At 46.0% G+C, this 14,790-nt stretch overlaps 1 protein-coding gene across 3 annotated transcripts in view; it reads left to right on the top strand.

Moving 5' to 3' along the window:
• Positions 1-14,790, top strand: part of LOC135546497 (neuron navigator 2-like) — a 132,477-nt gene that overhangs the window by 37,193 nt on the left and 80,494 nt on the right. For all 3 annotated transcript variants that reach the window (XM_064974981.1, XM_064974998.1, XM_064974971.1), the window contains 3 exons: positions 6,576-6,648; positions 7,418-7,670; positions 10,236-10,369. In XM_064974981.1, coding sequence (XP_064831053.1) covers positions 6,576-6,648; positions 7,418-7,670; positions 10,236-10,369 — 460 coding nt within the window. The remainder of the gene's footprint in view (positions 1-6,575; positions 6,649-7,417; positions 7,671-10,235; positions 10,370-14,790) is intronic.

Raw genomic sequence — 14,790 nt, 5'->3', positions numbered from 1 at the left:
TGTGTGACAGCTAGGGGGATACCTCCTTCAGACAACGTGTGTGTGTGTGTGTGTGTATGTGTGTGTGTTTGTGTGTGTGTGTGTGCTCGCGTGCTTTCCTGCATACATGTGTGTGCACACGTGTGTGTGTGTGTGAGTGTGATACCTATTTGTATCAGCTGGCCCGAACTCCATGTAATCAGATGCGAGTGCAGAGCAATCACAGGTACTGCGCTGCGTAGTGTTGCTAGGCAACCCCGTATGGAGGAGTGTCACCCGTTTGACCACAAGGTATCGGCTGGAGCCACTGTTTGGGTTAGCGCCCCTCCTGTCATCCCGCTCTCCTCCTCACCTTCTTCTCTGCGGGTAGAGAATTGTGTATTTACCTAGTTTCTTGTCGCTCTGTGTCCTCTGCTGTATCTAGACTGCGTTCAGTTTGATTGTTTCACTGTAAAGTACTGTAGTATTGGTGCTATTGGTTTGTTTTTTTGTGTGTTGTGTGTGTTGGGTTACTTGCCACTTGGGCACCAGTGCTAGCAGCTTTCAAAGAAGGTAGTTGTGTAACACTATGAAACTCTAGTTGAATTACATCAGGAGGTACAGTACAGTTGTGGCCAAAAGTTTTGAGAATGACACAAATTTACATTTTCACAAAGTCTGCTGCCTCAGTTTGTATGATGGCAATTTGCATATACTCCAGAATGTTATGAAGAGTGATCAGAGGAATTGCAATTAATTGCCAAGTCCTTCTTTGCCATGCAAATGAACTGAATCCCCCCAAAAACATTTCCCTGCCACAAAAGGACCAGCTGACATCATGTGAGTGTTGACAAGGATTAGGCTGGAGATCACTCTGTCATGCTGATTGAGTTCGAATAACAGACTGGAAGCTTCAAAAGGAGGGTGGTGCTTGGAATCATTGTTCTTCCTCTGTCAACCATGGTTACCTGCAAGGAAACACGTGCCGTCATCATTGCATTGCACAAAAAGGGCTTCACAGGCAAGGATATTGCTGCCAGTAAGATTGCACCTAAATCAACCATTTATCGGATCATCAAGAACTTCAAGGAGAGCGGTTCAATTGTTGTAAAGAAGGCTTCAGGGCGCCCAAGAAAGTCCAGCAAGTGCCAGGACGGTGTCCTAAAGTTGATTCAGCTGCGGGATCGGGGCACCACCAGTACAGAGCTTGCTCAGAAATGGCAGCAGGCAGGTGTGAGTGCATCTGCACGCACAGTGAGGCGAAGACTTTTGGAGGATGGCCTGGTGTCAAGAGGGGCAGCAAAGAAGCCACTTCTCTCCAGGAAAAACATCAGGGACAGACTGATATTCTGCAAAAGGTACAGGGATTGGACTGCTGAGGACTGGGGTAAAGTCATTTTCTCTGAATCCCCTTTCCTATTGTTTGGGGCGTACCCGGAAAAAAGCTTGTCTGGAGAAGACAATGTGAGCGCTACCATCAGTCTTGTGTCATGCCAACAGTAAAGCATCCTGAGACCATTCATGTATGGGGTTGCTTCTCAGCCAAGGCAGTAGGCTCACTCACAATTTTGCCTAAGAACACAGCCATGAATAAAGAATGGTACCAACACATCCTCCAAGAGCAACTTCTCCCAACCATCCAGGAACAGTTTGGTGACGAACAATGCCTTTTCCAGCATGATGGAGCACCTTGCCATAAGGCAAAAGTGATAACTAAGTGGCTCGGGGAACAAAACATCAATATTTTGGGTCCATGGCCAGGAAACTCCCCAGACCTTAATCCCATTGAGAACTTGTGATCAATCCTCACGAGGCGGTTGGACAAACAAACACCCACAAACTCTGACAAACTCCAAGCATTCATTATGCAAGACTGGGCTGCCATCAGTCAGGATGTGGCCCAGAAGTTAATTGACAGCATGCCAGGGCGGATTGCAGAGGTCTTGAAAAAGAAGGGTCAACAATGCAAATGTTGACTCTTTGCATCAACTTCATGTAATTGTCAATAAAAGCCTTTGACCCTTATGAAATGCTTGTAATTATACTTCAGTATTCAACAGTAACATCTGACAAAAATATCTAAAGACACTGAAGCAAGCCGCAAACCTTGTGGCAAATTGATATTTGTGTCGTTCTCAAAACGTTTGGCCACGACTGTGTGTTGAAGTTGTGTTATTGCGTTGTGTTGACCGACTACAGGGTTGCTGCCTCTCTAAAACCCACAATGTAAGGGTACCGTGAAGCGAGAGAGGTATGTACGGGGTTAGTGTCACCTTGGTTCACAGGTGAGGTGCTCTCAGTGAAACTGTCTTGAGAGTGTGAAAGGCGGGAGGAGAAACACACAGGCGCCGTCACAGTCATGCCACAAGCCAGGATTCCTTAAGACATAAACAAAGCTTCTTCCGGCGAGGGGGCGTACACACACACACACACACACACACACACACACACACACACACACACACACACACACACACACACACACACACACACACACACACACACACACACACACACACAAACAATAGATTCTCTGTGGTGTAAAAAAAGTGTTTGTTCATTGGGCAGTTGCAGGGCCGGCCCTACTGTGCTGCTGGCTGGCTGAGACCCAGCATGTGATGACAGCCTGAGAGAGAGGTGTGTGTGTCTGAGAGAGAGGCCCAGTACAATAGAACAGTGGTTAGTGTGATACTGTATTTGCTGTGTTCATGCCATCAAGACAGGGTCCAGAGGTCTTTCTAGGTAAGAGGAAACTCTATGGACATGTTAGAATTGTATCATGGTTTTGAAAAGTTGTATTTTGCTGACGACGGTTGGTATTCTGTATTATTTTGTAGTAATAATGGTCATTTTTTAGGCGGTGTAATTTCTCATTGTTGTTGATTTAATTATCTAATTATTGTTGCTTCCCAAGGTGGCCATATAACTGGGCCTGTTTCTAAAAAAATGTGGGATTGCAAGTTATTCATTTGCAGTGTAATTTGAGTACTGCTTCTGTTCAGTGTTCAATCTACCTGCAGGGTTAGATTATCTGTGGCTGTGACATGTCTGTGACACGTCTGTGACACGTCTGTGACATGTCTAGTGTGTGTTTAGTGTATAGGGTGGAGAGGGAGAGACTTACAGTTGAAGTCGGAAGTTTACATGCACCTTAGCCAAATACATTTAAACTCACAAATACATTTTTCACAATTCCTGACATTTAATCCTAGTAAAAATCCCCTGTCTTAGATTAGGATCACCGCTTTATTTTAAGAATGTGAAATGTCAGAACAATTAGTAGACAGAATTTCTAATTTCAGCTTTTATTTCCCTCATCACATTCCCAGTGGGTCAGAAGTTTACATACACTCAATTAGTATTTGGTAGCATAGCCTTTAAATTGTTTAACTTGGGTCAAATGTTTCGGGTAGGCTTCCACATGCTTCCACAATAAGTTGGGTGAAGTTTGTCCCATTCCGTAACTGAGTCAGGTTTGTAGGCCTCCATGCTCGCACACGCTTTTTCAGTTCTGCCCACAAATGTTCTATAGGATTGAGGTCAGGGCTTTGTGATGGCCACTCCAATACCTTGACTTTGTTGTCCTTAAGCCATTTTGCCACCACTTTGGAAGTATGCTTGGGGTCATTGCTCTGGATAAGAGCGTCTGCCAAATGACTTAAATGTAATGTAATGTAATGTCATTGTCCATTTGGAAAACCATTTGCGACCAAGCTTTAACTTCCTGACTGATGTCTTGAGATGTTGCTTCAATATATCCACATCATTTTCTATCATCATGATGCCATCTATTTTGTAAAGTGCACCAGCCCCTCCTGCAGCAAAGCATCCCTACAACATGATTCTGCCACCCCCGTGCTTCACGGTTGGGATGGTGTTCTTCGGCTTGCAAGCCTCCCCCTTTTCCCTCCAAACATAACGATGGTCATTATGGCCAAACAGTTCTATTTTTGTTTCATCAGACCAGAGGACATTTCTCAAAAAAATAAGAGTTTGTCCCCATGTGCAGTTGCAAACCATAGTCTAGCTTTTTTATGCCGGTTTTGGAACAGTGGCTTCTTCCTTACTGAGCGGCCTCTCAGGTTATGTTGATATAGGACTCGTTTTTCTGTGGATATACTGTAGATACCTTTGTACCTGTTTCCTCCAGCATCTTCACAAGGTCCTTTGCTGTTGTTCTGGGATTGATTTGCACTTTTCGCACCAAAGTACGTTCATCTCTAGGAGACAGAACTCGTCTCCTTCCTGAGTGGTATGACGGCTGCACAGTCAACTTAGTGTATGTAAACTTCTGACCCACTGGAATTATGATACAGTGAAATAATCTGTCTGTAAATAATTGTTGGAAACATCACTTGTGTCATGCACAAAGTAGATGTCCTAACCGACTTGCCAAAACTATAGTTTGTTAAAAAGAAAATTGTGGAGTGGTTGAAAAGCGAGTTTTAATGACTCCAACCTAAGTGTATGCAAACTTCCGACTTCAACTTTATATACTCCATCACGGTTACCTGTGTTGTCCCCATGACGTCAAAGCTCGGCACAACACCTATTGACTCAGTGGCTTTATTACACTCTAATGAATAACCAGACTGTGTTTACTCAAGGGTGATTAATCATGCACACCGTTGATGAGAGGAGCACTGCCTGATCAGAACAGAGGAGAGAAAGGAGTGGAGAGCCCAGAAGAGAAGACAGGACAGGAGAGGATGAGGGGGAATACGAGAAAAGTAGAAAAGGATTGAAGGACATGAGAGGAGGAGGGGAAGATAGGAGTGGGAAAAGTGGACAATTGCGAGAGGAGGAGTGGCAGATCGTCGGTTGTGTTTAAAGTAGCGAACTCCTTGTCAAAGCACCTGTGTCTCCCTCGTTCGATTTTCTATTCCAACAGTTGGATGAGTTCTCACTATCCCCGCACTACACTGGAATACCCAAAGTTGAAATTCTGAATCGATCCCCTGTTTGAATACAGATTAAACATGTTTTCTAAAATGCATGAGTACTGATCTCTCAGCATCTTATTTTTACCCCCTCAGTACCAGCGATATTTGGGTCAGGGGTATATCATAGAAGGGGCCAGGGCAGTATTTTAGTAGTGTGTGTGTGTGTGTGTGTGTGTGTGTGTGTGTGTGTGTGTGTGTGTGTGTGTGTGTGTGTGTGTGTGTGCGCATGAGTACCTGTACCTGTATGGGTGCGGGTATATCACAAGGAGGATGGTGACATTTAAGAGGAGGGGTATCTTAGTCAAGCTGGGGTCTGGGCGGTATTTCAGGGTGGCTGGCGGGTAGCTCAGTGAGGCGATGGAGGCATTTGGGTCTGGGGTATTTAAAAAGAAAAGGCATTTTAGTGAATGGGGGATATTTTAACGTTGTAGCGAGCAGAGCCTGGGCTAAATTCCTCCTGGTTCTCAGTCTGTGTGCTCCCTGACCCTTCCAGCATGTGTCACCCTATAACAGCTGTTCTGGGGTCAGCGGGTCACAGAGATGACAGAGGGGCCAGACTGCCGTTACAGCTCACTCGCCGATCTGGAGTCTGCTTCCGTTTCGTCATATGACGTCATTGACAGGCCTGATCTGGAATCATAGGGCTAGAAGGAGGATGTTGCTATTAATGTATTGAATAGGTCATGTTATTTTAGTTAGTTTCCTATAAAGTACGATGTTATTTTCCTAAATGGAAACTCTGAACTCTGCTCAGTTGGAACCCAATCCACACTAATAGAAGGTAATTGTGATTGCTTCTATTTCAGTTCAGCTGTTTATGTATTCTAGATCTGCTTATAGCATCGTTTGTGTACAGTTTGCAGGGACAATGTTCGACCTGTTTTCAGAGTGGTTTGTAGTAAGTGCTTTGGTGGAAAAATGTACTACTGAAGTGTATTACTAGGGTGTGTGCTCGCTGTTACCGATGGCGGTGATTTAATATGCCTCGGTATATAGCGTAAGACAGATTCCGTTTTGATGAAGGTTCCTTGGTTGAACAGTCTAAGAGTATAGTCCCAATGGCCACTCCTCAACAGCATGAGCAGTGAAAGTGACAGCTGGCTGTGGCGTAAGAATCAATTGGTATATTGCTTAGTCACTCCCTGTTTGTTCACCTGAACCTCACCGTTGACAACCTTTGTTCTCCCGTATTTTTTTTATTGATGATCTCATTCGATTACTCCATTTGATTTGGTTCACCTGGTGATGACATGTGCAGCCAATGGGCTGTATCGAAATAGGGTCACCTGACCCGAAGCTAATTCTGTCTACCAATCATGTCACCTGGCTGTCGATTGCTGACAGCTCAGCACAGCTGGGTCGGTGTGGTTCCATTGGCTGGTATCTTAGTAACAGGGTCAAAGTAGAACGCTTCGTCGTCTAAGGTACTCCAGGAGTGGTGTACGTCTGGCTTATTTGTATACTGCTTTGACTAGACTATGTCATTAAACGATCCACTCACCTGACTCAGGTCGGCACTCTGCGAAGTCAATCCCTGTAAACATGCCACTAAGTAGGCTGCTGATAACTGCTTACGTGCGTTGTGACTGTGTGATGAGTTGAGTTCAGTCTGAATGTAAACTCAGAAGCACACCCGTTCTAAGTTCTCTGTGTCACTCTCTTCTTCTCCTCCAGATTGGGAACATTGATGCCTGCCTCAGTTTCCTGGTAGCCAAAGGAGTCAACATACAGGGCCTGTCTGCAGAAGGTAAACACTCACACTCACCAGTCACACACCTGCTGAGACTACTTTGACTGACTGTAGTGGCTAGAATATTGTGTAGCGAGCTTGTAGCTTACTTTCCTGTCTGTATCTCTCTCTCTCTCTCTCTCTTTCTCTCTCGCTCTCCTTCTTCCTTCCTCATCTCTCTCTCTCCTTCTTCGTTCCTCATCTCTCTCTCGCTCTCCTTCTTCCTTCATCTCTCTCTCTCTCCTTCTTCCTTCCTCTTCATCTCTCTCTCTCTCTCTCCTTCTTCCTTACTCTTCATCTCTCTCCTTCTTCCTTACTCTTCATCTCTCTCTCTCTCTCCTTCTTCCTTCCTCTTCATCTCTCTCTCTCTCTCTCTCTTCTTCCTTCCTCTTCATCTCTCTCCTTCTTCCTTCATCTTCATCTCTCTCTCTTTCCTTCCTCTTCATCACTCTCTCTCTCTCTCCTACTTCCTTCCTCTTCATCTCTCTCTCTCTCCTTCTTCCTTCCTCTTCATCTCTCTCTCTCTCTCTCTCTCCGTCTTCCTTCCTCTTCATCACTCTCTCTCTCTCTCTCTCTCTCTCTACTTCCTTCCTCTTCATCTCTCTCTCTCTCTCCTTCTTCCTTCCTCTTCATCTCTCTCTCTCTCTCTCTCTCTCTCTCTCTCTCTCTCTCTCTCCGTCTTCCTTCCTCTTCATCTCTCTCTCTCTCACTCTCTCCTTCTTCCTTCCTCTTCGTCTCTCTCTCTCTGTCTGTTTGTTTACCTCTCTCCCCTGCTCTCCTTACGCAGAGATCCGCAATGGGAATCTGAAGGCCATTCTGGGCCTCTTCTTCAGCCTGTCTCGCTACAAGCAGCAGCAGGCCCACCGCCAGCACTCCCAGCCCCCCCTTAAGTCCCAGTCCCAGAGCCCTCATCCTCCCCTCAGCCTGCAGACCAGCGCCCCTGCCCAGCTCAGCAGCCAGCCTGCCCCCCATACGCATGAGACTCCGGCCCCCACAGCACAAGCAGCCCAGAAAACAGCACAGGTCGAGATGCAGTCCAGGTAAGACTGTTGGATCACTGGGAGATTTAGTTCATAATACTTTGCATTTTAGATGTCTTCCCTCTTTCCCTCTTGTTGATGTCATCAATGTTCAATTCATCGTCTCTGTCTGATTTCCTTTCTCTTTACAGGTGTCTTAGCTCCAGTTGTCTGCAAATGTAAAATGATCCTTTCTTTCTCTCTCTTGTCTTCCATATCGCTCTCCTTCTCTTTCTCTCTCTCTCTCTCTCCTCTAGGGATGGGTCTCAGAGTAAACTGCTCAGGTTTTCCCTTGGTCAGAAAAAGTCCTCTAGGTCAGCTCTTTTTCTATCCCTCTTTCTCGCTCTCTCTTCTTTTGTGGTCATGCATCTTCCTCCTCATCTTCTAATTCTCCCCCTTTCCTCACCATAGTAGGTAGAAGTTGTCAATAACAACTGATACAGGGTCAGATCTTTGTCAACATGCTATGGTTACTATAGATTTTAATATGATCCTAGATCTGTGGTAAGGGCAACTTCTACCTGAAACTGCTATTCTACCCTGCATGAGTTTTGAAGAGAGGGGACTCCATTTTGGAAAGTCCTGTCTGACTCTGGCATCACGCCTCATTTGGCATATCTGCTTAATGGGCTGCGAGGGACCTTTGGATAACCTGTGCGTGTGTGCGTGCGATGTGAGTGTGGGCACGTGTTCCGCGCACACAAGAATGTGAGCGAGCACGTCTCATGAGCGAGCGCGTCTCACTGTGAACATGACCCAAATAGTTAACCCGAGATCGAGGAGTGGGCGGCTTGAATTCGGTCGGACGTTACCATAGCAGATAGGATAGGCCACGACCACTGTCCTACTGCTGCTGTACTGTGTACTGTGAGAGAATGTTTATTCGGTGATTCGGGTTTAAACATTCATCTGGGCCCGTATTCATAGTGTCATAAACTAGTAGTACTGACCTAGGAGCAGTTTAGCCTTTTTTATATGAGTTTTCGAAAGGAAGGACCTAATCCTAGATGAACACTCCTACTCGGAGACGCTTTATGAATGATGGCCATGGACTTTGTTTCACAAACATGTCACTGTTTTTCTGAACTAAATGACTGCATTAAAATGAAGTGAAATTGAGGATGTGCTGTTGCATGCTGCCTCAAGCCAACATAGCAGGCACAGGAAGATGCCTGAACAGAGTCTCCGCATCCGTTTTACCGGGGAAACAGAAGTCAGGTTGAATATACTGTATACATGAAAACAGGAAACATTGTCTTTTTGTCGAGCCAGTGGAGAGCGCATGCTGTCCATCCCTGGTCGTTTTTGCACCTGCTCCGGCAAATTTACCTCATAAACAATGCAATAGCCCCACCCTCTGGTCATCATGTGTAACTGCAGGTTAATGTTCAGCTGGGCATAAATACATTCAAAATCTGGAAATGTGTTTTTCTCTCTCCTTTTCAGATTGTAATGCGTTTCTCCGCTGATTTTCCCTATTAATCTGAATTTGTTATTTTCTTACTTTCTCGACTTGAATGAAAACTGTCTTGGATGTGCAGCCAAGGGGAGCACAGGTGACATTAGGTTCATTTCATGACTACGATTTAATGTGGCCACATCCCGAACGAGAACGGGCCGAACACTTTTCGTCAGTGAATTGTAAACGGTGTATATCATGAATAGGCTAGCAGTGAAGCCTGTGACTTAATATCTCCCTCAGAATTAAATTGGGTATAACATTTTGCTGCTCAGTTGGTAGATCACAGTTCTTGCAATGCCAGAATAGTGGGTCTGAATCCCAGGATCCCCCATACGTAAAATGTCTGCATCGCAAGTTAGTCGACTTTAACTCCCTTTAAATAGAAGTGTCTGCTGAATGGATTAAATATATAAGAAGTCATTATTAAGTTCCTGTCTGACAATAAAGACTGTGATGACATGAGCGTTCTGAAATCAACACACTCAAAATGTTAGTGTATAAACAATATATATATATATATATATATATATACACTAACATTTTGAGTGTGTTCATTTCAGAACGCTCATGTCATCACAGTCTTTATTGTCAGACAGGAACTTAATAATGACTTCTTATAGCCCAGAACCCCAGTTTAATTCACAAGACAATTTCATTCACGAGCTAACAGCAGTCTGAGCTAGACCTATTCTCCCACTAACAAACTCCCATGCTGTCCTACTTGGTCATGTTAAGGATTTAAAAAAATATATATATATTTTAAATTTAAGGTCACTCAATCAGAGTGGCAAGAAGGAAATAAGAATTGCCATGTTTCACATCGGTATTGAACTACCGGTCGAAATCTATTTCTCAGACCAACGCCGAGGAGCCACAGAATTATGTTTCCTCCTCAATCTATAGGTCTACGTCTGAGACAGACCCAGCTGGAATAGAGGGTAGAATGCGGACTTCGACTCCTGGCTACGGCTACTCAGGAGATTAGCTAACAATATGGGGTTACTGAAAGGTGGAAAAATACTGGACGTTTAATGAATGTATTGCCTAAACTTTGCTGTTTATGCCATTGAGTGTAAACGCTCTCTCTCTCTCTCTCTCTCTCTCTCTCTCTCTCTCTCTCTCAGACTTCCAGGCCCTAGTGCGAGGGTGTCCACTGCTGGCAGTGACATCACACCTCGCGGGTCGGTTGGCGGCGCCGGCAACCGGCGCAGTCAGGGCTTCACAGACAAGACCAAACCAGCCGCTCACCTGCACAAAGGTACGTCTGTCCTTCGCACACTCACACTCACACTCACACACACACACACACACACACACACACACACACACACACCTTTATGACTGTGCATGTGTCTGGAATTCAACCTTGGGCAATATGGCCCACTCAGAGCCTGATCCATGACTCGAAATACGATCAATGTATGTACACACACACACACACGCGCGCGTCTTGATCGTATTTCGAGTCATGGATCAGGCTCTGAGTGGGCCATATTGCCCGAGGTTGAATTCCAGACACATGCACAGCCATAAAGGACCAAATGTCTAAACCACCTGTCATTAAACGCTGACAGTCTGTCCTGGTCATGGTGTGGATGATGACATCTGTGAGTATAGCAGCTATCCTAATCAGGCCGTTATAGTGTGGGAGGCCATAGGAGTCACCCTTTCTCAGAATAGACCAAGGCCTATCCACAAAGCGTCTCATGTTACAGTAGGGGTGCTGATCTAAGATCTGTCCGTATAATATTATTCATGATGATACAAAAGGCTAAACTGATTCCAGATCAGCACTCCTACTCTGAGACACTCTGTGGATACAGGTCCCTGAGTGCAGACACCCCCTTCCACCCACAATGCACTGCCTCAGTGCTGAAGCGCTTTACTGCGATGTGAGTGAGTTGGGCCATGAAATAGAGTATTCGTCTTTGTTGCCCATGTTGAGTGCATAAAAGGTTATTCATTAGATAAACAATGTTATTAGTCAAACTAGATATGATTTATGGTGCCAGATGCTTCACCTATTTACCTGGCTGGCCATAAGATTCTTCTATCTTGGCTAAGGGAGCTTTGGGATTTCAGGATATGAACAGTGCAAGCTTCTGTACTGTGTATTACGAGGACAGTCGAAACACTACGTGTGTTCGTGTGCGCGTGCGTGTGTGCGTGCCTGCGTTCGTTCGTTCGTGCGTGTGCCTGCACGTGACACTGACCTATAGAGAGTGTGTGTGTGCTGCATGTCTCCTCGCTAGATGCCATTGATATGGGTTACAAGGTGAGGTGACAGTGTGTGATTTATAGGTGTGTGTGTGTGTGTTAGATTTAGTGTTGCGCTATAAAGGTTACCATGACCTCTAGCTGGTATGACCGCTATGCACTGTGCTCTGTATAACCTCAAAGGTGCTTGCCTATAGCAGAACACTGTGAATGACCTAGGGCTGTGGCGATCATGTCATTTTGTCCTCTGGTTAAAGTCATGCAAAGGTCTGCCGGTCTCAAAGGTAATTGACCTTTAATGAACTTAAACACGTTTAGCATCTCCAGGCTTCCAAGCTTTATGTCATATGATGTGCCCTGAATCAATTTCCTAAATCAATTACCATTGTTTGGCCTGCATCTTGTTGGGGTGTGTCACGTTTACCCCCTGCTCCCCCTCTCTGTCGCCCAATGCCGCCAGTTGTCTCATCATTACGCACACCTGCTACCATCGTTACGCGCATCTGTGCCTCTGGATAGTCACCTGGACTCTATAACCTTCCTGTTTACCTCCCCTATATCTGTCACTCCCCTGGTTCTTTCCTCAGGCCTTATTGACTCTGTTTCTGTTTCATGCCTTTATTATTATTATTATTTATTAGCGTACACATTAAAGAATAACGCCTCACCAAGGGCAAGCGACAGGGATATTTATTTTCATTTTTTACTGGTGACGTCGGGTCCCAGTGCCGCAACTGGGGATGTCTCAGCTGGATCGACAGGCTTCCATGTCTCAGCTGGCTCGGCAGGCTTCCATGTCTCAGCTGGCTCGGCAGGCTTCCATGCCTCAGCTGGCTCGGCAGGCTTCCATGCCTCAGCTGGCTCGGCAGGCTTCCATGCCTCAGCTGGCTCGGCAGGCTTCCATGCCTCAGCTGGCTCGACAGATTCTCAAACCTCGGTTGGCTCGGCAGGCTTCCCATGCCTCAGCTGGCTCGGCAGGCTTCCATGTCTCAGCTGGCTCGGCAGGCTTCCATGCCTCAGCTGGCTCGGCAGGCTTCCATGCCTCAGCTGGCTCGACAGATTCTCAAACCTCGGTTGGCTCGGCAGGCTTCCCATGCCTCAGCTGGCTCGACAGGCTCCCATGCCTCAGCCGGCTCGACAGGCTCCCATGCCTCAACCGGCTCGTCAGGCTCCCATGCCTCAGCCGGCTCGTCAGGTTTCCGCGCCTCAGCAGAAGCGACCGGCCCGCTCCTGGCCCCCAAATCAATCAAATCAAACTTTATTTGTCACATGCGCCTAATACAACAAGTGTAGAACTTACCGTGAAATGCTTACTAACAAGCCCTTAACCAACAATTCAAGAAGAGTTAAGAAAATATTGACCAAATAAAGTAAATAATAGATGTTTTTTTAAAGTAACACAATAAAATAACAATAACAAGGCTATATACAGGGAGTACCAGTACCGAGTCAGTGTGCGGGGGTACAGGTTAGTTGAGGTCATTTGTACATGTAGGTAGGGGTGAAGTGACTATGTATAGATAATAAACAGCGAGTAGCAGCAGTGTACAAAACAAATGGAGGGAAGGGGTCAATGTAAGTAGTCCGGTGGCCATTTGATTAAATGTTCAGCAGTTATGGCTTGCGGGTAGAAGCTGTTAAGGAGCCTTTTGGTCCTAGACTTGGCGCCCCGGTACTGCTTGCCGAGGGGTAGCAGAGAAAAGTCTATGACTTGTGTGACTGGAGTCTCTGACAATTTTATGGGCTTTCCTCTGACGCCGCCTATTATATAGGTCCTGGATGGCAGGAAGCTTGGCCCCAGTGATGTACTGGGTCATATGCACTACACTCTGTAGCGCCTCATGAGCAGTTGTCATACCAGGCGGTTATGCAACCGGTCAGGATCCTCTTGATGGTGCAGATGTAGAACTTTTTGAGGACCTGGGGACCCATGCCAAAAATGTTCAGTCTCCTGATGGGGAAAAGGTTTTATCGTGCCCTCTGCACGACTGTCTTGGTGTGTTTGGACCATGATAGTTTGTTGGGGATGTGGACACCAAGGAACTTGCAACTCTCGACCCACTCCACTTCAGCCCCGTCGATGTTAATGGGGGCCTGTTTCGGCCCGCCTTTTCCTGTAGTCCACGATCAGCTCCTTTGTCTTGCTCACATTGAGGGAGAGGTTGTTGTCCTGGCACCACATGGCCAGGTCTCTGACCTCCTCCCTATAGGCTGTCTCACCGTTGTCAGTGATCAGGCCTACCACTGTTGTGTCGTCAGCAAACTTAATGATGGTGTTGGAGTCGTGTTTGGCCACACAGTCGTGGGTGAACAAGGAGTACAGGAGGGGACTAAGTACACACCCCTGAGGGGGCCCAGTGTTGAGGATCAGCGTGGCAGATGTGTTGTTGCCTACCCTTACCACCTGGGGGTGGCCCGGGACCATTCCTCTGGTCGGCGGCGTCCGGCGGCTGGAGCCCAGCATCAGGGAGGGGGTACTGTCACGTCGTCAGTTGTCTCATCATTACGCACACCCGCCACCAGCGTTACGTGCACCTGCGCCTCATGATACTCACCTGGACTCCATGACCTTCCTGATTACCTCCCCTATATCTGTCATTCCCCTTGGTTCTTTCCTCAGGCGTTTCTTGTCTGTACGCTTTTCGTGTTTCTTATTTTGCACTATGTTCTGTTCATTGTTAAATATTCAGTCCCTGTACCCGCTTCCCGATTATCAGCGTACGCGTTAGTGTGTGGTCACACAAATCAAAATTCAATCAATCGTCACTGTATTCAGATTGACTGACACTCTGTTTACTGTGCTGACTTAATGCGGCTCTATTTTCGGCTGTGTTCAGCCATGGTGAATCTGTGTTGACTGTGCATTTAGTTAGAGGTTTCATGTCGCTTCTCTGCGCTGTTGTCACCACCCAGTTGGTCTCCCGGGGTTGTTTCTAGACTCACTGTGTTTGTCTTCCACAGTCTCAATCCATTCCCCTGTGTTAGACTGTATGAACGATGGAGGCAGGAGAGATGGAGGGAAACGAGAGAAGGAAAGGATGATGAGAGAGAGAGAGAGAGAGAGAGCAGCAAGATTTGTGACCTGTTGCCACGAGAAAAGGGCAACCAGTGAAGAACAAACACCATTGTAAATACAACCCATATTTATGCTTATTTATTTTATCTTGTGTCCTTTAACCATTTGTACATTGTTAAAACACTGTATATATATAATATGACATTTGTAATGTCTTTATTGTTTTGAAACGTCTGTATGTGTAATGTTTACTGTAAATTTTTTATTGTTTTTCACTTTATATATTCACTTTATGTATTATCTACCTCACTTGCTTTGGCAATGTTAACTCTTGAAACTCCCCATCCCGGATCCGGGATCGTGAATAAAGCCTCAGGCTCATTAGTATAACGCAACGTTAACGATTTCTGAAAATCGCAAATAAAATGAAAATAATGTGCCTACTC

This window comes from Oncorhynchus masou, chromosome 1 (genome assembly GCF_036934945.1).
Source record: "Oncorhynchus masou masou isolate Uvic2021 chromosome 1, UVic_Omas_1.1, whole genome shotgun sequence".
In the NCBI taxonomy this organism is placed as follows: domain Eukaryota; kingdom Metazoa; phylum Chordata; class Actinopteri; order Salmoniformes; family Salmonidae; genus Oncorhynchus; species Oncorhynchus masou.
The sequence above is the reverse complement of the archived record's forward strand: the minus strand, read 5'-3'. Positions and strand labels throughout refer to the sequence as shown.